The sequence below is a fragment of the Mustela nivalis genome (genome assembly GCF_964662115.1).
Source record: "Mustela nivalis genome assembly, chromosome: 16".
Taxonomy (NCBI): Eukaryota; Metazoa; Chordata; class Mammalia; order Carnivora; family Mustelidae; genus Mustela; species Mustela nivalis.
The window spans coordinates 36,513,230-36,536,460 of NC_139035.1; the positions used below are offsets into that span (position 1 = coordinate 36,513,230).

General features: G+C 36.7%; 1 protein-coding gene and 1 pseudogene across 2 annotated transcripts in view; both read left to right on the forward strand.

Moving 5' to 3' along the window:
• The window catches only part of LOC309849383 (REST corepressor 3-like), a 50,541-nt gene that overhangs the window by 11,674 nt on the left and 15,636 nt on the right, over positions 1 to 23,231 (forward strand). The window contains 6 exon segments of the mRNA XM_082701876.1: positions 2,096 to 2,148; positions 4,010 to 4,171; positions 5,758 to 5,849; positions 5,851 to 5,880; positions 6,646 to 6,724; positions 18,808 to 19,026. Of these exon segments, the coding sequence (XP_082558002.1) occupies positions 2,096 to 2,148; positions 4,010 to 4,171; positions 5,758 to 5,849; positions 5,851 to 5,880; positions 6,646 to 6,724; positions 18,808 to 19,026 (635 nt within the window).
• Positions 11,607 to 13,031, forward strand: LOC309849710 (keratin, type I cytoskeletal 15 pseudogene; annotated as a pseudogene). The gene has a single exon. The product of its transcript is annotated as a keratin, type I cytoskeletal 15 pseudogene (transcript).

Consider the following 23,231-nt stretch of genomic DNA (forward strand, 5'->3'; position numbering starts at 1 on the left):
TAAAAATATTTACGAAATCTTAGAGATGTCCCATAATGGTTTATTTAGTCCTATGAAAATTAATGATGTTCTGTATGTCATGTGAATAGTAAGCTAAGCGTACTTCTTGATGCAATAAGAGAACTAAAAATTGAAAATTGAGTATGATGCTGCATACCTGATAATTCTTCCTATTTGACAGTTTGGGAATACCAGCAAGAGGTCTAGCTGGTAATCTAGGAATTACATGCCCTTGAGGCATTCTTAACAGAAAACACAAAATTGTACATTTGGCCTGGGACTGTATACTGAGAAACCTGAGGGAGATTATCAGGTTTCTCTGGTTCAGTTCTTGTTACATGGCAAAGGTTTTCATTCATAAACTGAGCATCAGGGTATCACTGGCTTCTGCTGTCCTACCACTGTTTTGTACAGTGGTGCATTTCTTAAGAAGGTAGAAAATAAAATTTAGAAAGCTAGCATATCCTGATTGTGTGGTGCCCATGTAGAATATTCTAGACCAAAGATATCGGGCAGTGGATTCAGCTCTGGCTGTGCACTAGAATCATGTGGAGGAACTTTTAAAAGACAGTGCTGATGTCTAGTGTCTATCTCAAACCAATTAAATCAGAATCTTAAGGGTTGGAGTCTGGACTTAACTTTTAATTTTTTTATTTTATTCATTCATTTGTCTTTAAAGACTTTATTTTTTAGTAATCTCTGTACCCCACATGGGGCTTGAACTCGTGACTCCAAGATCAAGAGTTGCATTCTCTTTCGACCGATACAGCTGGGTGCTCCTGAGCTTCCTTTTTAAAAGCTCCCCCACTGATTCTAATGCACAGCCAAAGTTGGAAACCATAGATTGAATGGTATTGTTTAGCCTTCTACTTATAGGACTGTAGGACATTTTTGTTAAAAACAGCATATATTTAGGCCTATCTTATGTTTAAGTACTATGTATTTAAATTCTAAACAAAAGACAATATTTGGATTTTCTTCAAAAGTTTATAGTCTTAGGGAACTATAATAGCATCCATCAAAAATAGTTACTATTCTAACAGCATTATTGTTATAATATCATTTTTATATATTAAATTATCTTAACATTGACTAATAGTAATAGCAAACTCATATAAAGTACCTAAAATATACCATGTGTTATTCTAAACAGTTGATTATAATATATCTCATTTAATCCTAGGAAGAAGGTACTGTTTTAGAGTGATAAAAGTAAGGTACAGAAAGGAAGAGTTAATTGCCTATAGTCAAAAAACTCACAACAAGGCTGAGAATCAAGCCTTGATAGACTAGCTGTTCTGGGATCAGAATTCTTAACCTCTGCTTCTCCAAATATGCCATATATATATGCACTTTATATATAAACTTTTAAAAAGGATCAAACAGGAATGACTATATGAATTTCACGTAAAACAGTCTGGCAGACTTCTCAGAAATAAGGCCTTAAAATAGCTAGTACCTCATCATTGAAGCTGTGCTTATCTAAGTAGTTTTTTGGCTTGATTACATACGGATGTTGAATAAAAATGGAATATTCAGATACCTTATGTATAGCTTGCAAGAAGAGCTGAAGAAAATTTAGGGCTACTGAAGCATACTTGAACATGTCATTATTAAGTATAGCTGACAGAACCATAGATAAAACATCCTTTGTACAGCAGTCAGAAGTGGGAAGGTAAAGGCTTTGGGTCAACTCTTACTATGAGATGGGATCTGAAGCAGCTAAATCTCTTCAAATAAAGACTAACAGAAAAATGAAGAAATTATCTAATATTCTACACGGTAGTTAGGTTCTATTGACTATGTACAGACTATTCTTTTTTGTATACAAAAATAGTTAAATGGCATTGAATTTAATAAGTATGTGCTATATAATCTTAGAAATAAATCATACTAAGTAAAATTTTAAATCAAGGAAGGCTCTGCTCCTGATTATAGAAATTGAAGTCTTTTTTTGTAACATTTCATGGAAAATGACTTTTCCCTGGAAGAGCCCTGGAATATAATATTTTTATTTTGCTTTGTTTAAAAAAAAAAAAAAAAAAGCCCTGCGCACCTGAAGTAAATATAGTTATATAACATTGTTTCATTGCAGTGGATGAATATATTGCAATTGCAAAGGAGAAACATGGGTACAATGTGGAACAGGTATGTAGAGAAACATTTTAGTATTAAAGCTTGCCTCAGTACTTAACAAAACCAAAGAACATCTGGTTGGTTCTATCCTAAGAAATTGCGGTTCCACCAATTTTATAGATAACATAAGAAGCCTAGTAAAGTCTGACCTTTTAAATTTAGGGATTTTGCTTTTATTGTAAACATTGTTCATCTCAAGGGCTTGAATATTTTTCTCTCAATACCTCTGTTTCTTATTCTGCTTTGCGTTTTAAAAGTATCTCAAAGCCTTTAGATTATTCTGGCAAATGCTAACCAAAAAGGGAATTTTTTTTTTTTTTTGAGTACAGGTAATTCTCTCTGATTTTTTAAAAAATTTTATTTATTTATTTGACAGAGAGAGAGAGAGAGAGATCACAAGTAGGCAGAGAGGCAGGCAGAGGGAGAGAGGGAAGCAGGCTCCTTGCTGAGCGGAGAACCCGATGCGAGACTCCATCCCAGAATCCATAGACCATGACCTGAGCCCAAGGCAGAGGCTTAACCCACTGAGCCATCCAGGCACCCCAGTTCTCTCTGATCTTTTAATCTGAAAGACCTAGAAGTTAAACTTTTTATTTAGTATTTAAGACTTCTCAATTTTGAATGAAATAACTTATGAAGGGCTTTTCTTAAATTTAATTTTTAATTCTTTAATTTACTTGGGGGGGCTTTTTTTTAATTAGATAATTTTAAAAGAAGATCTATTTGGGGCATATGGTTCATTATCCCTTGTAGTGAAGGAATGAAGAACATGAAAAAAGAAAAATGAAATATAGATTCTTAAATGTTTTCAACTAATTATTAGATCAACCTTTATCATAAGTAATAGTAAATTGAATTATCTGTAATATGCACTATTAAGAGCTAATTTTATAGTCATTACCATGGCTAAATAATACAAAGTCATTTCTAGAAATTGAGATGTTTATCTAAACATAGTTAATTTTTTTGTGAATTTTGAAGCCTTTGATTATTTTGTTTTTAATTTTTGGCTTTCTGTTTAATATTTGTTTGAGATGTTAATCCTTTAAAATGTGACTGCACATATGTTTATTTTCATGTTCATTTTAAAGGAGTGTTACTGAAGTACAGAAAATAATTTTAAAATGCATTATTTGAAAAGTTGCTGAATCTCTTCTTAAAAATGAAATTAGTACTTGATACCTTATAGGAAAGATAAAGACCTACAACTTAACAATAGAAGGGAAGGTTATGGAAGGTTAGAAATTCCCTATTTTGGGTTCTACTATGATTTGGTGATAAAGTCATTGAAGTTATCAATATGCCTCATAATGATTCTTTCTATGCATTATGATAATAAAGAACTTTAAGAAATATATGTGGTACATATTATTAAGATTGCATTGAGGTACTCCTTGGAACTGTTCAGCCCATGGTACTTCTAAAAGGTTAAAACAAATATTTCTCTACTACATTTCAATTGAGCACTTCTAGTTTAATATTATGATTGATAGTTTTCTTCAAATATTTACTGGACATTTTTCCTTTTAGCATGTTTTCTCCACACATTGACAAATGAGTAAATATGGGTCAGTCTTAATACGAGTCAACAAACCTGCTTTAGTAATTATAGTCACTCTCTTCAGTTCACTGTTTTTCCTAGATTATGCAGCAAATGTGGTATGTAAGAACATTCACTGTTCTGAGGCCCTGATTTAAAAGAGATAAATAAATGAGGTCTACCTGGGCATCCCTGATTAAAAGCTCTAAACTGTGAGTGTATCTTCAGTTGAAGTCATGGGCTTAAGATTTTAACCTAATTTGTGTTTAACTCTCTTAAGTGTGATGGAACATAAGTCCATTAAAACCAAAGGGGAATGATTTCTCTTCAAAGGCTCTTGGCATGTTGTTCTGGCATAAACATAACATTGAGAAGTCCCTTGCTGATCTCCCTAATTTCACTCCCTTTCCAGATGAGTGGACAGTGGAAGATAAAGTCCTGTTTGAACAAGTCTTTAGTTTTCATGGGAAGAGCTTTCACAGGATTCAGCAAATGGTATGGTAATTTTAGTTTTACTGTAATTTGTGCCTGAAAGATTTGCTATTATTAAACACTTCCCAATTCTTAAAAACAAAAAAGTTTTCAGTCTAATTTTAATGTTTAAAAGTATTTGATACCTATATATTTGATACCTATATCAGATATCTATATATTTGTATATACTCTTATTTTTTTTTTTAATATTTATTTATTTGTCAGAAAGTTAGAGTACAGGCAGGCAGAGTGGCAGGTAGAGGCAGAGGAAGAAGCAGGCTCCCTACGGAGCAAGGAGCCCGATATGGGACTCGATCCCAGGACCCTGAGAACATGACCTGAGCCAAAGGCAGCCGCTTAACCAACTGAGCCACCCAGGAATCCCTTTATATACCCTATTTTTGATAACCACTCAACTGCATGACAGTTTTGTACTATTTCATCATAATTTTTTGTTATGATTTAAATATATGTGTATTAAATGTGGTTCTAGGAAGAAAATCACAATTTCATTTTTAGTTTAAATGTTTTCATTTTTTAACATTAGGGTTTTCTAATATATTCTTTTGGATATGAAAATCAATTTTAAAAAATTCTGTATTTTAATATTATACAGGCACTATTGTTTTTAAGGAGAAAAACTCTTGATTTCTAGTTTTTAAATTTTTAGTATTGTGTCAAAAGAATATAAACCTGAGAAGCTGCTGCATTAGAATCTCTTAACCTGAATGGATGAAAATTAGATAATGTTTGCAAATATATCTAAGTAGTAAAGAGAGCCTTATTGATTGGGTGTATGTGTCCTTGTTTGCCAGTATGACAAATCAGTGCATGATGATTAGTCATTTTAATACCCAGAGACTTTATTTGGTAGCTACAGTCTGATTTTATTATTTATCATCTTAAAACCTATAGTTAAGACAATAATTTAAAAAATTCATTGTTGAAAATTGAACAACTTTTCTTGAAACGTGATGCTAAGTGACAGAAGCCAGGCATAAAAAGTCATATAGTATATGAGCCCATTTATATGAAATGTCCAGAATAGACAAATCCATAGAAATAGAAAGTAGATTACTTGTTGCCAGAGACTGGGGTAAGGGAAGACCAGAGGATGACTACTAATGTTTCTTTTTGAACTTGGGAAAATGTCTGGAATTACGTAGTGATGTTTGCAGAACTTAGTGAATATGCTAGAAACCACTGCATTGTACATTTTAAATTGGTAAATTTTGAGGCATGTTAATTATTAGTTTTAAAATTTCAACTTACAGAGGTGGGAAGAGAAGAGTAACTCCTTAAGAAAAACAAATACCGAAAGCTAATGTTGTGCTGGGAACAGATGTTTACCATGTTTGTGATACTGTTGTCTCCCCTTTCTTCTTGGAACAAATAGGAATATTCAGAAATGTCGATGACATGGGTGTGGTGCGTTACTATGGCTGTAACAGTACTTTTTAGTTCTATAATTCATAAATATACCCATGAAAATATTTTTCATCTATGCCTTTAAGTATCAAAGAATAGTATCAGAAATATTATTCATTCTGTTAATCAGAATTTGTGAATTAAATTTGCTGAAATTAACATGACTTTTTTTTTTCAAGCTTCCAGATAAGACAATTGCTAGCCTTGTAAAATACTACTATTCCTGGAAAAAAACTCGATCCAGGACAAGCTTGATGGATCGCCAGGCTCGTACTAGCCAATAGACATAATCAGGGTGACAGGTAGGTTGGATGCCTTTATATAGTTACATTGTTAGGACACTTACTGAATTGTTTACACTTCCTAAGGCAGAAAAATTATTACAACACATTGTAAATGTAAATGTAATGTAACCTTCCATTCAAGATGTTTTGTCTCTGGCAGGAAGAGTTGAGTGATCAGAAATCTTAATAGTAAGGACTTTTCTTTAACTGTTAATTGTAGCCAGCAGACAACTGTGTTGTACGTGAGCTGTGTTTAACTCTACTTGCAAGTGCTTCCTTTTAGTACTGATATAGTCAGTACATATATTTAGAATACATTAAGAAACACACTCTCTAGAACATGCTTTTTCCATAATTGCCTGAGCACCATTACCTGACTAACTGAAGTCCGCATTATTGTAGCTGTATGTTTCTGGTGGTATAAAACCATTCTGCTTACTGGTGTTTATCTTTATCCTCCAACTGGAGAGATGAAATAATCAGTACTATATCAAATTAATATATGTGTTCTCTTTCTCAAATGGTATTCTTTCTAAATATCTATCCTATTGGGTCTCTGTTTTTTCGGTATACATGTTTGCTAACATGATTCTATATACCCCAAAAGATAAATGTTTCTAAACAATACAGCAGTCTAAATTATAGGAGGTAATCTTCCCAAGGACACTCTTGTTTTTTTGGAAAATGTCTAGTGAAATTATTAGCAAGGTATATTGCAATTTAATAAACTCCCGGAATAGAATAAAAAGGGAATTAAGTTTACTAATCTTTGTTTCTTCTCAGTGATGATGATGTGGAAGAAACACACCCAATGGATGGAAATGATAGTGATTATGATCCAAAAAAAGAAGCTAAGAAAGAGGTAATGGTGATCATTAGAGTGCTTGTAACTGTTCTACAAATCCATGCAAAGAAGAATGAACTATACTTCATGTTAAGAAAAACGTTTTTATATCATAATGTAGGAAGTAGTAATTTTCAATGTTAGAGAGTTTTGGAAAAATATCTAGAACTACCAGTTAGCCAGTAGATTAAATAATTATTGGGTTATCACATCCACTCAGAAGTATAAAAGCCCTGTCACAATCGCTAGTCCTTAATCCAGAGAAAAGAAATAGAACGCCCTCAGATGATATAGTATGATATAATAGAGTATAAAATTAAGCTTTCTAGTTTTGTTACCCAGTTTTTCTTAAAAACACTTGTTTTGGTCCATATTATAGCAAATTAGAAATTAGAAATTAGATCTTCCTCAACTTACGATGAGGGTACATCCCAGTAAACTCATCATAAAGTGAAGATATTGCAAGTCAGAAATGTATTTAATATACCTAATCTAGCAAACATCATCACTTAGCATAGCCTACCTTAAACATGCTCATAACATTCATTAGCCTATAGTTGGGCAAAATGATCTAACACAGAGCCTGCTTTATAATAAAGTGTTGAGTATTTCATATAGTTGAATACTGTACTGAAAGTGAAACACAGAATGATTGTAAATATTCACAGTGGTTGTCAGTGTATCGGTTGTTTTCGTGTCCACTTGGCTGACTGGGAGCTGCAGCTCACTGCTACCGCCTAGCATTATGAAAGAGCATTTTACTGCATATTGCTAGCTTGGAATAAGAAGAAAATTCAAAGTACAGTTTCTGTTGAGTGCCTGTGACTTTCACACCATCATAAATTTTGAAAAATTGTAACCAGAACCATTATAAGTTGGTGATGATCTGTAGTAGTGGTATACTGACAGCAAAGGAAGAGATGGAAGAATCCTTAGCTAGAAAAGCACTCCTGTTCCTCCAAATGATGATGATGATGATGATGATTTACAATCACTAGGAAAGGGGTGCCTGGGGAGCTCAGTGGGTTAAAGCCTCTGCCTTCTGCTCAGGTCATGAATCCAGGGTCCTGGGATCGAGCCCCGCATTGGGCTTTCTGCTCCAAGGAGAGCCTGCTTCCTCCTCTCTCCTGCCTGCTTCTCTGCCTACTTGTGATCTCTGTCTGTCAAATAAATAAATAAAATCTTTAAAAAAAATCAGTAGGAAAAGGCTAAATTGATATACCGACTCATTTATGTAGGCAAGGATTTACATAATTGTGAAAAATAGATCAAATATTGAAGGGTAAAGTCTTATGAGGTATAGACATCTGTGACATAGTGAAGATCAAAATTGGGAGACAGAAGGTACCTTCATCCTATTTAATGACCACCATTCCTCAATGCCATTGGCCCATCTTGGACCTTGTCATCATCTTAAACTCTTTTATTAAGTGACATTTTTAAAGATCCTACTCTTAACTCAATTTGTTATTTTACAAATTTTCCTACTACTGCTAAATGTTCTCAAATTACTTGATTCCTTCATTTTTTCCCAAGTCGGCCTTGTTTCTCTGAGCCATAGACCTAGTGATCAACTACTTAAAATTGCTATATTCCCCGTATCTCTCTTATATCACTAGTATTAAGTCCCCATTTCCCTATGCTCTGCTATACCTTCCCTAACCCTATGAACCCACAATGCTGGGTCTGTTGCTTTTCTTGGTCTGAGAGGCATAGCAGGAGAAAATGGCATAATCACATAAATTGTTGATACTTAGATAAAATGGCTTCAGATCTTAGTGCAGTCCTTAGGTCTCTCAGTGTTTAACTTCTTGTTTTCCCTTGGTAAAATGAAAATACTAGGATTGTGTGGGAATCAAAGAGGTCATATATACAGAAGCACTTCTTAGAGTACCCAGTACATAATAAATCTTGAGTAAAAGATACTATTGTTTTATTCATTATTTGAGCAGGTATTCTGAACTTGCATCCCTTTCTGTACATCACCTACCCTCTCTCCACTCTCCTGCAAAAACTTAACCTGATAATCTCACAGAGAAAATACCAAGCAGGAAGTCCCTTAAATTCCAGCCCTTCTCCCTGACCTCTGTGCTACTTAGTACCCTTTTCATCTGAGCATGTTTATGCTTAGTACATTAAAATTACTGTATTTTGCCCACTAGGCTATACACTTTTTGAAGTCAGAGACTGAGTTACATTGTACATCTTGTATCTCGCAGCACTTGACATGGTACTCCTTGTCCACCTCCTTACCAGTATTTGATACGATCAGACTTTTAAAAATCTTACAGATTTTTTTTTTAAAGATTTTATTTGACAGACAGATCACAAGTAGGCAGAGAGGCAGGCGCGGGTCGGGGGGGAAGCAGGCTCCCTGCTGAGCAGAGAGCCCAATGTGGGGCTCCATCCCAGGACCCTGGGATCATGACCTGAGCCGAAAACAGAGGCTTTAACCTACTGAGCCACCCAGGTGCCCCTTACAGATCTATTAATAGAAATGATACTCAGGAACATTTACTGAATAAAGTCTGCCTGAACGCTTCTCTGTCATAGTAACAAAGGTCCCTCCTCTTGTTTGATCCTATCTGTCCCTTCGTGTCAGGACTAGGACTTTTCCCATCAGTTATCCCTCTCTAATGCCGTGTTTTCAGCCGTTTCATTGCAGCCCAAATTATGCTCACATCTTCTGTGTAAAAGTGTAACTATCTCTCTACCAGTCTAGAAAAATCTCTGCTCCTTCCTACTACTTCACTTTTGACTTTGCGCCAGTCAGGCTTCTGTCTTTTCACTTCACTGAAACAGCTGAGAGATGTCAACCTAACTGCCACATTCATTGTATTCTGCTCGAGCTTTCCGAGCAGAAAAGCAGTAACTTTTCAAGTTACTGACCCCTCCCTTTTCCTGAAAATCTCTTCTTTGACTTTTGTAACATGATTCTGTGATTCTTCCCCCCCACCCCTGCCCAGTAGCCTATTTTATTTTTCAGATTTTATTTAAATTCTGGTTGTTAAAATATAGTACAGTATTGGCAGTTCTGTGATTCTTGCCTACTCTATAATTTTAAAAAATTTTTTAATAGATTTTATTTATTTATTTGAGAGAGAGAAAAAAAAAATATTGTGAGGGGCAGATGCAGAAGCAGACTCCCCACTGAACAGGGAGCCCTATGTGGGATCTGGGGCTCAATCCAGGGCTCTAGAGTCATGACCTGAGCTGAAGGCAGACACTTAACTGACTGAGCCACCCAGGTGCCCTTTGTCTACCTTTTTAACTGTTGTGTCTCAATCTTAATAACTTTTTTCTTTGTTATTATTTTATATTATACTATTCTATACTTTCTTAATTGTTGTTTTATTGTTGTTTTTAATTTTTTCTCTCAAATAACTGTCAATTTTGTCCTTTATGTTATATACAACTGCCTTACATCTCTTCTCGGAATTACTGGAATTTTCTGTCTTCCATCCTGGTCTCCACATTCTCCACACCACTCCGTTCCAGTTTGTTCTTTAACCCTGTTGCCAAAGCAATCTTTCTAAAACCGAATTTACTGCTTGCAACCCTCCCTTGGCTTTGTCCATAGGGTTAGGATAAAACACAAAGCTCTCTAGTGAGGCATTTCCCACCCCACCCCACATATTTCGGATTACTAACCGTGTTTTAGAAAAGTCGTTTAGTTCCCTGGTTTTTGTCCTGTGGTTATGATGGTCTTTTTTTCTGGGATTCTCTTTATTCACAAATCTGCCTAGGAAATTCCTCATAACTCTGTTAAGATGTAACTTCTTTATGAACTCCCTCTTATGCTTTATCTTGAATTGACACCACCTCCTTATTTTTCTTTAAATCTATTGAAATACTCGTTGGGGTTCCCTATTTCACCTGTCTATCCCTTTGTGGTAAGCCTTTGAAGAGCAAGAATCCTATCTGCAGAGCCTGAAACATAGTAAGCATTCTGTCAGATTTACTATGATGAATGTGAATACACATTATAAGCTTTTTGCTTACTGTACAAATGTAAGAGATTAGGTACTTGAGTTATCCAGAGAACTTATGTACGTGTAATACTGGTCTGTCCAACTATGCGAGATGATCTATATGCATTTGGCCTTTTATTTGACTGTGATCTCATACTATTAGCATAAGGAAAGTATAAATTAAACAGTGTCAAAAGGAGGGTGACTGGGTGGCTTAGTAGGTTAAGTGTCTGCCTTCGGCTCAGGTCATGATCCCAGGGTCCTGGAATCCAGCCCCCATGGTGGCGGGCTCCCAGTTCTACGGGGAGTCTGCTTCTCCCTTTGCCCTTCCCCGCTGCTTGTGCTCTCTCTCTCATTCTCTCAAAGAAATGAATAAAATCTTGAAAAAAAAATGTTAACAGGAATCCTCCAGATTGTGGTCCAGGGCAAGTAATGTATTGTCAGCAGCTTCATTCACTCCTCTGTTCTTTCACAGATCATAGGGACACAGGAAGGAGTGATACTATATTATTGCCTTTAACGCAGATCTGCATACCTGCTTCTGCATGGTATTGACACATTATGTAGAATTTTAATAAACTTCTAAAAATTGTGAACTATATAGTATCATAGAGTATACAGAGTTTAAAGAAGAATAAAACAGCTAGCATCTCCTCACTGAGCTTAAGAAACAGAAGTCCTGAGGGCAGCGCTGGGCTCTCAGCCCAGCCTCCTCCTCTCCAGCGCCTCTGTCCTTGCTGAGAACTCCCCAGCCACCCAGCCATGAGCACCACATTTCTGCAGACCTCTTCCTCCACCTTTAGGGGTGGCTCTACCAGGGGGGGCCCATTCTGGGTTGGGGGAGGCGGCTTTGGTGGGGGGATTCTCTGTGGGGGCGGTGGAAGCCGCACTATTGTGACTTCCTCTGCTAGGTTCGTCTCTTCGGGGTCAGGAGGGGGCTATGGGGGCGGCATGAGCTGCGGCTTTGGTGGAGGGGCTTGTAGTGGTTTTGGGGGTGGCCTTGGAGGTGGCTTTGGTAGGGGTTTTGGCGGTGGCTTCGGTGACTACAGTGGTGGCGATGGCGGCCTCCTCTCTGGCAATGAGAAGCTCACCATGTAGAACCTCAATGACCGCCTGGCCCCCTACCTGGAGAAGGTGCGGGGCCTGGAGGAGGCCAACACAGAGCTGGAGGTGAAGATCCTGGACTGGAACCAGAAGCAGAGCCCCAGCAGCCCGGAGTGGGACTACAGCCCCTACTTCAAGACCATTGAGGTGCTCCGTGACAAGATCCTGGCAGCCACCATTGACAACAACCGGGTCATCCTGGAGATCGACAATGCCTGGCTGGTGGCGGATGACTTTAGGCTCAAGTATGAGAACGAGCTGGCCCTGCGCCAGAGCGTGGAGGCTGACATCAACAGTCTGCGCCGGGTGCTGGACGAGCTGACCTTGGCCAAGTCCGACCTGGAGATGCAGATTGAGGGCCTGAACGAGGAGCTGGTCTACCTGAAGAAGAACCATGAGGAAGAAATGAAGGAGTACGGCAGCCAGCTGGCCGGCCAGGTCAATGTGGAGACAGACGCGGCACCAGGCATGGACTTGACCCGTGTGCTGGCCCAGATGAGGGAGCAGTATGAGGCCATGGTGGAGAAGAACCGAGGGGACGCTGAGGCCTGATTCTTCAGCAAGACAGAGGAGCTGAATAAGGAGGTGGCCTCCAACACAGATGATCCAGACCAGCAAGTCGGAGATCACAGACCTGAGGCGCACGATGCAGGGGCTAGAGATTGAGCTGCAGTCCCAGCTCAGCATGAAAACCGGGCTGGAGGGCTCACTGGCTGAGACAGAGTGCCGCTACACCACACAACTGCAGCAGATCCAGGGGCTCATCAGCAGCCTGGAGGCCCAGCTGAGCGAGCTCCGCAATGAGATGCAGTGCCAGAACCAGGAGTACAAGACGCTGCTGGACATCAAGTTGCGGCTGGAGCAGGAGATCACCACCTACCGCAGCCTGCTGGAGGGCCAGGACACCAGGATGGCTGGCATTGGCGCCAGAGAAGCATCCCTGGGAGGCAGTGGCGGCGGCAAAGTTCGCATCAATGTCGAGGAGACAGTGGAGGGGAAGGTGGTTTCTTGCAAGAGAGAGGTCTGAGTACCCGGTGTAGCAGAGATGTCCCTCTTCACGTCCCCGCTTCCCAGGCTGAGTGGAGGACTGGCTAGAGGGGCCAGAAGAGCAAACCCTAGTCCCTGCTTTCAAAGGGTGAAGCTCTCTTTGTTGAGTGCTCCCCCTCCCACTCCCCTCCAGCTCTCCCCATCTGCTTTCGAGCAGCGACAGGCAGGAAGCCCCTGGATTGTGTAACAAGGTTGTTTGTGCCATGTGTGTCCATGCAATAAAGAATGGTTTTTCCTTTTGCAAAAAAGAAACAGAAGTCCTGTGTGTGTGTTTCCTTAATTGTACCCCTCTCCCTTCTCTCCAGAGAGAACCTCTGTCCTGAAAAGGGAACCCTATCCTGAACTCTATCAATTATTTACTTTTTTTGTAGTTTTATCACACATGTGTGTATCTCTGAGCAACCGTAATTGAGTTTTGTCCATTTCAAACTTTATATAAATGGAATCATATTATATATGTTTTTCAGCTACTCACATTTTGTTGTCTAGCATCTTTTTGTAGTTCATTTTCATCACTATACTATGGTGTTCCATTGTATGCGTATGCTACAACTTACTTGTTTCTTATCAAGGGACATCATTTCCAGTTTATTATTATCATACACAATACTGATGAGAATATATCCTGAATACACATACATAAGAATTCCTTTGGAATAGTGCTTCTCAGGTTTAGTAGGTTTTGTATTGCCCCCATGAGGGGCATTTAGAATTATGGAGGGGTTTTTCATTATTATAGTGGCATGGTAGGAAAGGCATGCTAACTCTCCTGAAATGCACAGCACATTAGGGATTGTGCCACCAGGGACTTATTGAGTAAATACTACCCTTGTAGTGTTTGGAATGGAATTACTCTAGGGTATTAACCATGTTCATATTTGCCGTTACCTAGTAAAGTTGATCCTTGAACAACACAGGTTTGAACTGCATGTGTCTGCTTTCATACAAACGTTTTCAATATGTACAATACTGTAGATTTCTTTTCCTTAAGATTTTCTTCATAACATTTTCCTTTTTCAAGCTAAGTTTATTTTAAGAATATGGTATAATATATATAACAAAAGATGTGTTGATCCATTGTGTTGTCAGTAAGCCTTCTGGTCAATAGTAGGCTATTAGTGATTAAGTTTTTGAGGAGTCACAGGTTATACAGAGTTTTGATTGCAGGGAAGGTCAGTGTCCCCATCCCCCACATTGTACTTATAATCCACTTCCTTGCCAATACTTGATATATTCAGACTTTTAAAATGTTATAAATCTAGTAGTATGAAATGGTATCATTGTGTTCTCAATTTCATCAGATTACTAATGAGGCTGAATATTTTTCTATCTGTTTATTGTCTATTATTGTGTCTTTTTAAAGAAAAATCCTATTTTTGTTTCTTTGCTTATTTTTTACCTCCTTTCCTCTGGGGTTGTTTTTGTCTTTTTCTTAAAGACAGAATGTATAAAAGTTCATTTTCTTATTGAGTTCCTTCTGCATTCTGGCTACTGATCTCTTAGTTAAATGTGTTGCATAGCTTTTAGCAGTTTGTAGCTTTTGATGAACAGCTATTACATCAGAAGCATGTACAGGTTCAATTTGTGTTCTTTTGTATTTTCAAACTTAAGCTTTTAAGTTTTGCTTTTTTACATTTAAGTCCTTGATCTGTCAGTAGTTAAGGTTGGTTCATGTGAGGTAGAAATCCATTTTTACTTGTGTTTCCTAATACGGAAGTGAGTTCCTCTCTTTCAGCTGGTCTGCAGCTTTATCATATATGAGGTTTTTATATATGCATGACTATCTATTCTGCTCCTCTTGTCAGTCCTACAAGATCTTAATTGCTGTAGCTTTATGGTAAGTCTTGATGGCTGTTAGGGTATAAGTCCAACTGCTTGGTGGTGTTTTTTAAGGAGTAAGAAGTTGGGTATTCTTGGACCTTTGCTCTTAAAGCTTATGTATTCCTAGAAAAGCCCTAATAAATACTCCATTGACATATAGGGAGAAAAGAAACCTTTGTGTAATTTATTTGTAGATTGCATCTCCTATGAAGAGATTTATATTTTCTGAAAATAATAGTTTTATTTCTTTTTAATTCTTTTTTTTTTTTAAAGATTTTATTCATTTACCTGACAGACAGAGATCACAAGTAGGCAGAGAGGCAGGAAGAGAGAGAGAGAGAGGGAAGCAGGCTTCCCGCGGAGCAGAGAGCCCGATGCGGGGCTCGACCCCAGGACCCCGAGACCATGTCCCGAGCCGAAGGCAGCAGCCCAAACCACTGAGCCACCCAGGCGCCCCATATTTCTTTTTAATTCTTACATGCCTTTTATTTCTTCCCTTACTGAACTAGATTCACCTTTATAATGTTGAAAAGAAGTTAGGATAACAAATATTTTTACCTTATTCCTAATTTTAGAATGGTTTTTATGTTTCAGTATCAACTAGAATATAATTGAAAGTTTTCAACGCACTTACATGACTGGTAGTTAATATGCTAGCTGCCATCTGACATTCCTCTCTAACCTGGTGGTTTGTGAGTAATCTGGCTTCTTACCATGGGTTGGTTTTCTCCAAAGCATTTATTTCAAAAGCACTAAGTGGAAACTACCCAGCCTCTGCTGGCCTAGCCTTGGAAGTTATTCAACATCACTTCTGTTGCATTATGTGGGTTACTGTGCGTTACTGAAGTTGATCCAGAATCAAGGGGAAGAAACATAGATTCCACTCCTCAATGGCTGGAACGTTGAGGATTTTGATGGCATATTTTGAAACCTCAAGTCTAGAATACAAAATTTTCACAAATGTTTTTCCATGTGTGTTTGAGAAGAAAATAATACTCTTTTAGTTACAGGATTCTGTGACTATTAATTGTGTCTAGTCAGTTCTGTGCTTGAAATCTGTGTTTCTTGCCTTGCTGATGTGGTTTTTGTTACCTGCTTATCTGATCATTAATTGAGAGGTGACACTCTTTATATTTCAAAGCTGTTGTTATTAGATGCATAGAATAGAGGTCCAGAGTTGTTTTATTTTGCTACTGAATTGAACTTTTTATCAGTATGTGTCTCTAGAAGAATCCATTTCAAACCCAGGTTTCAAAAATTTTTATGTATTTTGTAATATCTTCTGTCTGATATAACTCTGCCATCTTTCTTTGATTTATTATTTGCCTGGTTTATCTTAATTATTTTCTTTCAATATTTCTCCCAATTTAAGTCTGTCTCTTTCTTAGGAAAATACTGGTAGGATTTTATAATCTATCTGGAGAGTCTAGTCCCTGTGTATCCGTGTATATTTTTGTTCTTTCTCATTTTTACCTTTTATTTGACTTTCCTTTTCTAGTTTTCCCCTCCTTCATGGCTTGCTCTTTTTTTTTTTTTTCTTGCATTAAGACTCAATCATCTCCGGTTCTACTTTTTTATTCTCTGCTAGTTTGGGTTGTTACAGAAATATATTTCTATTCTTATTGTATACCCTGGAAATTTTTCCTGTGTATTTAACTTAACGTCTAATATATATATATATATTTTTAATGGCTTCATGATTAATATTGGCCCTTAAAATGCTTTGACTTCAGTCACTGCCCTACTGATGTATGCAATTTTTATCCTATTTTAGTTACACCTTATATTTTAAAATCTCTCAAATATAGAATCAATATTTATTTGTATTTACATACATGTTTAAAATTTGCTCGTTATTCTTTCTTGAATATTAGACCTTTCTTCAAAAATCATTTCTCTTTTCCTGAAATATATCTTATACAGGTTAATTTAGTGAGAGTCTGTTACTTATAAATAGTTTTGGTGTCTATTTCATTTGAAGATAATATTCTACTACTTCTGATATTGGTCATTCCTGCAGAAAAGTCTGCTGCCAGTCTAATTATCATTCCTTTGGAGGTAATTTGTGTTTTTCTCTTTCTCTGCTTTTATGGTCTGTTCTTTGTCTTTAGTGGTGTTTCACCTTAAAATATCTGACTGGGTTTTTGTTTTGTTCTGTTTTTGTTTTTGGTTTTTTTTCTTTTTGTAAATTTGTTTTGGATTCATCATAATTCTTGAGTCCTATGTCTTAAGTTCTGTAAAATTCTCATTTGTTGCCTCTTTGAATATTGTCTTCCTCATTCTCTATTCTTTCTTTTGGGAATCCTTTTAGAAATCTAATGAAGTTTCACATGTCTCTTAACCACTCATTTTCCATCGTTTTTGTCTTTCCATATTTTTGCCCTGCATTGTGGTAATTTTTACCATATGTACATTCTAAGTCACTATTGTTCTTTTCAGTTCTGTCTAATCTGCTAAGTAATCCATCCACTGAGTTTCTAATCTTATAATATTTTTTAATTTCTAGATTTTCTGTTCAGTTCTTTTGCATATCTGCTTAGTCAGTTCTGATAGACTACTAAAAGAATATTCCATATATTCAATTTATCTCTTTATGCACATGTAACACATTTATTGTAGTACCTTTATCCAGTAACTCTAATATCTGCAGTCACTGCAGAGCTAATTCTATAGTTTGCTTCTGCCATCTCTCACTCATGGGGCTTGTTTAGCAGTTTGTGGTTGGGAAATCATTTTCTTTGGAACATACTTGTTGAAAATTTTTGAGACGGGGTTTAAAATGGATTCTGCTAGAGACACTTTGCATTTGCTTTTGCTAAGTGTCTGAAGATCTTACTAACCTGAGACACTTTAAATTTCTGAGTTGGGATTTTTCAGGCCAGACAATTCATATAAATTTAGTTCCCAAACCAGCTTTAGTGTAGGCCTGTGATTAGGGATTCTCAGGGACGACTTTTTGGGTATCTTTATTTTCATTCAGCTAAGGATGAGGTAGGCATTTCTCTTCCTCAACAAGACAGGAGTGTTTTTTTTTTTCCTACTTCACACAATGATGGGTTTCCCTGGCAGGGGTCTGTCTTTATCTCCTGTGACTTAAACCTATTGTCCATTGAAGTTTGTGCCTTGGCATATGCCAGCTTCTTTATACTCACTTATACCCTTAGATTGTGGCTTTCTCATTATTTCTGGTCTCTGAGGAATTTTCTCACTTCCCTGCCACCTCAGAATTAAATTTTTAAAGATATTTTTAAAAATACTTGGTCCAGCAATTTTAGAAGTACTACACTGGGAGGAATTTCCTTGAACATCAAATTTGCCATGTGTTGCTTTGAGTTAGTTGTTAAGCAGTGAGGTGGATTATGTTTCATTATACAGTTGTTTTTATGACTTTTACTTAGAGTTCCTTTTCTAAATTATTGGAACAGTAATCTCATCCGTTGAAATTAGGTTGGCCTTCAACCTAATGGGCACTGTTTCAAGTGGATTCCTGTCTCAGAAGCAGGAAAACATCATATTTTTATATCACAGTTTAAGAATATTACAAGTAATAATGAAATCCTACTTAAGAGTTCATGGTCCTTATTATTCTAACTGTCCTAACTTCTTTCAAAATACAAGTTCACATTCTATTTTATTCACAGATGAATAGATTTCGAGTTTAGAAATGTCAAGATTAAGATCATTCTGTGTCCTTTTTAATCTTCAGAGGCATAGTTCTCTTTCAACAACTCTGAAGTGAGAATGAAGTGTTGATCTGCCACTTGTCCTAATTCTAATTGGCCCCCTTTTGATTTTCCTAAAAAACTCTGCGCTTCATAAGTTAATAGCTTTTCTGTTTTATAAGCCCTTTATTGCTGAGGGAAAATATATTCTATCTTGAAGCAAACAAGAATAGTTTAGAATCTAATTTTTTTCATTTGTTTGTAGTCCTCTGGGCTAGAAACCAAACATTTTATTGAGTGGATATATCAAGGATACATTATGTTGTCTATCCCCCAGTTGGTGAGTGCTGTGTGCGTTTCTTGTGTGTGTGTGTACTTCTACATAATGTAATTGGTTAGAAGTATTTTATAGGTGTACTTAGTGTAGCAGATACTTCCAGTAATAGACTTTCTTTGGTTTATACATAATGACCTATACCTGTCTTTATTCTTCTAGGGTAATACTGAGCAACCTGTCCAAACCAGCAAGATTGGACTTGGAAGAGGAGAGTATCAGAGTTTACAAGACCGCCATCATTTTCAGCGATCTAAATGCCGTCCCCCTAAGGGCATGTATTTAACCCAGGAAGATGTGGTAGCTGTTTCCTGTAGTCCCAGTGCAGCCAACACCATCCTGTGGCAACTGGACATGGAGCTGATCTCTTTAAAGCATCAGGTAGTCTATAAAAATCACATTTTTAATAATTCTGTCTATTCTGTTCATCCATTTCAGTAATCTAAGTTTTCTATGGATTTTCTTAGCTACCCACTTACATAAGCTCCACTCTTTAAAATTTACTTTATTTCCAAATTCAAAGATGCCTTTGTCTTTTCTAAATTGGAATCCCAGCATTGTTACTGGTTAGCTCTGTGATATTGGGAAATAATAGAATTTCTCTGAGCTTCAGTTTTATATCTATGAAATTAAGGATAAAATACTCATACTTCTCTTGCAGGTTGGTAGGGGTTGGTAGAGATGTTATTGGCAGATTTTTGAGCTGGGTCTTGAATACTCAGTGAGCTGGGTCTTTGAATACTCAGTGAATAATGGCTGCTCTCTTCATCCTCCTCATTGTCACCAGTAGTAGCTGCCATGGTATTATAAATATATCATCATCATAATCAGGTTAATAATCATGGTTAAGAGTCAAGATCTAGGGTCAGTGAATGTAAATTTTAACCTTAGCTACATTGTCTAGTTCCTTGGGGGAGCTGGTTAACTCTTCTTCTTCTTCTTCTTCTTTTTTTAAAAATTTTTATTTATTTTTAAAATTTCTTTTTAGTGTCTGGTTAATTCTTCTTAACTCCGCTTCCTCATCTTGAAATGTAGATAATATGATGCTTGGGAGAAATTAAACAGGTAATATATGAAAAGTGCTTACGACAGTACATAGCACATAGTATGTACTCAGCTAATGGTTGCTCTTTGGTCACTGGCCTTTTTAATCATTTTTTCCCCCCTCATTTTCAGAAACCGATAGATTTCTGTTGTTTTCCCTATCCCTTAGACCTAGTAACTCTTCTAAGTCTGTGCTTTCTTGGACTGTATCAAGCAGTCTTACACTATATGCCAGTGACTTCTGAATCTACTTCTCAGGCTGGGACTTTTCTCCCAAGTTCTGTATTGCTGTATCTCTAGCTACCTGCTAGGCATCTCATCTTACCCCTAAAAGATTGTTTTTCTTTGTTCCCTGTCTGTTGAAACATGAGAATCCGCTTTGATTTATCCCTTATTGTCACATCCCCCAACACACAAATCCAAGTAGTAAACTAGTTATGTAAGTTTACCTGAGAAATTTTATTTAAATTAGTCCTCTTATTTTTAATCCCATCACTACTACCCTATACCCTCTTCCCTGACAATAACTGTCTTGTGGCTTTTCCTTGCTGTTCACTTTTGCTATAGCTCCATGCTACACATTGTTGTATGTGTTATCTTCTTAAAATACTTTTATGATCAAAATCATTCATTTTGAAGCTCTTCATTAATTTCACTTGCCTTTAGCAGGTTACAGCACAGATAGATAGGAATTGATCAAAAGGTCTTGTGAAATTTAAAATTCCTTGTGAGTTAAGAAACCACTGAAGGATTTTAGAGAGGTGTAACATCATCGTATTTATATTTTCAACTGCATCCCTTTGCGTTTTTTATTTTAGTAGTTGCTGTAGGGATTACAGTATGCATCTTCAGCCTACCATATCATCCTTGTTTAGGTATTACAATGTTATCCTTAGAGTTAATATTATACTACTTTATATAAAATGTAAGAATCCTGCAACAGTCTAGTATGGGATCAAGATAGTTTTTCTCTATCCCAAACATTCCTATTTCTCTATCTCTTGACCCTGGTTATTCACCCAAACAGCTCTTATATTTCTCTTTTCTTATCCAACAAACTTCTTGAATAAATACCTACCATCTTAGCTTCCTCTGCTTTCTTCCCATCACATATTCTCTGACCCTTCCGGTGTAATTTCTGCCCCATACACCATCCCAGTTCTACCACTGGAAAAAGCTATCTTAAGTTTATTTATTAACAAATTGCCAGGTTTTGTGCCCTCTTTTTAGTTCTTATTTTTCTTGAATCTGTCACTGCTCATTAATATCTGACACTGACTACCCCTTCATCCTTCTTGGAATTCCTTTTCTTTGGCTTTTATGACACCAGGCTCTCTAATGTATGTTGTAGGTGTTTGACTGAATGCTTGGCCTTTAGTTGAACAATGAACATGTGCACAATTCCTATCTTCCAAACCATAGCACACTTTGCCTGTAATATCTTTTTATTTTAAATTATTTATTTGTCAGAGAGAGAGAAGGAGAGCGAGCAAACACAGGCAGACAGAATGGCAGGCAGAGGCAGAGGGAGAAGCAGGCTCCCTGCCGAGCAAGGAGCCCGATGTGGGACTCGATCCCAGGATGCTGGGATCATGACCTGAGCCGAAGGCAGCTGCTTAACCAACTGAGCCCCCCAGGCGTCCCTGCCTGTAATATCTTTAAAAAGATTTCAAGTAGTCTTGAAGCTGTTAAGTGTTTCCGTTCATGATCTCAGGGTTGTGAGATTGAGGCCAACATGAGCTCCACGCTCAGCACTGTATCTGCTTGTCCCTCTCCCTCAGCTCTTCCTCGCATGCGTGCGCATGCTCTCTCAAATAAATAAATAAACAAACAAATAAATAAAATCTTTTCTTTAGTCTTTAGGCAGAATTCAAATTGCCTGTTTTGTCCCAGCATAACTCTTCCTACATGCTGTTCTGCCTGAAAGGCATTCCTGCCAAACCTTGCCTGCTTGCTTAATTCTTTGTAATCCTTTGAAACTAAACTTGGGTGTCATCTCCTTGGGAGAACTTAACCCTATTTTCCCTATTACCTACGTGTGTTAACATGAATACAAAATATTTGCTCTCTTTCTTCCTCCAAGTCTACATTAGGTGTTTTAGCTTTCTTTACATTTTTATATTTCTATATTTTTATATAATACATATATTTATATATGTATTATATAAATATATACAAATATATATACAAATATATAAATATTTTTATATTTATACTTTTATATTTATTTATCTCCCCACTGATCTGTGAAATCCTTAAGGAATTTACCTTTTTACGTTTTATCTTTGTGTGTATAACATGGTTGGCCTACTAACTACATTTGAACCAACCTAGATTTTTACATTTTAGCTGTGTTAAAATCTCTGAGAAAAAAAAGTTCACAAGTCACTTTATAAATATTTGATTGTTCATACTGGAGGGGGAAAAAAAACAAGCCAAGAAAAACATGTAAACAAATGAAGAAACAAAAATCTTAATCCTTAATATTCTAGGTAAAGATTAATAATATTGCCAGTAGAATGATAGTTAAAAACTTGGCATGGTTCACATTCAGGTTCTGCTGCATCTGTCTGTTGCATAGGGAACATTTCTGGACTTCTCTGTGCCCTGCCTTCCTCATCTGTAAAGTGGGTACTGTAAAAGTAGAGTCAGTTCTGCTATAATGCTTATTTTGAAAACATGAATTTGTTCCAACACAATTAATATACTAGGGAACAATTTGAGTGTAATGTGAATTTTGCATTTGCTTATATTTTATTTTTATCAGTGCAAAACTGATCTAGCTGAGTATATCCAAATACTTCAGATGTGTACCAGTTCTCTCAATTCACTATATGTTATGAACCACACACATCTATAGCTGGCATTAAAATTTTTCATTTGATTTCGAATAACCCTTCTACCATTTCCCAGTAACTCACATGGTGCAATTATTTGACACTTCTATAAGTAACCTGAGGTCTTTTCCAAGGTAAAGTGCCATCTTTATCGTAGCCTTTGTAAATTTCTTTATTATTTAGAATGCATAAATCTGCTATCATTTTTATGAGGTTCCTGTCTTTTTTCTTATTTGTCACTGATGAAGTTTCTCAGTGTTGGGTCCCAGGCTCTGTTTCCCTATAAGTCCTGTGATTTTTATTGTGCAATTTTGCCTAGTGGGGTGATTTTTGAGAAGGCCTATGTCAGGTTATAGCAGAACTGATTATACTTACTTAACAAAGTAGTAGTGAGAATTAAGTGATTTATTACATGTGAGGTACCAACAATGATGCTTAACCTAATAAACACCTAATACTATCCACTCACATCATTATTATTCTTATTGGGATAATTGTTATTTTCATTAAAACATAATAGCAATGAGCAATATTGATGGAATTTAATTCCTCTGTATACCATTTGTCTTATAACAGACATTGTTAAAAAATACTCAGATACTATAATTTGTAGACTGTTTATTGGCCTACTAGAGATCTATTAGTTACATATATATATATATATATATATATATATATATATATATATATAATTAGTTAATATAT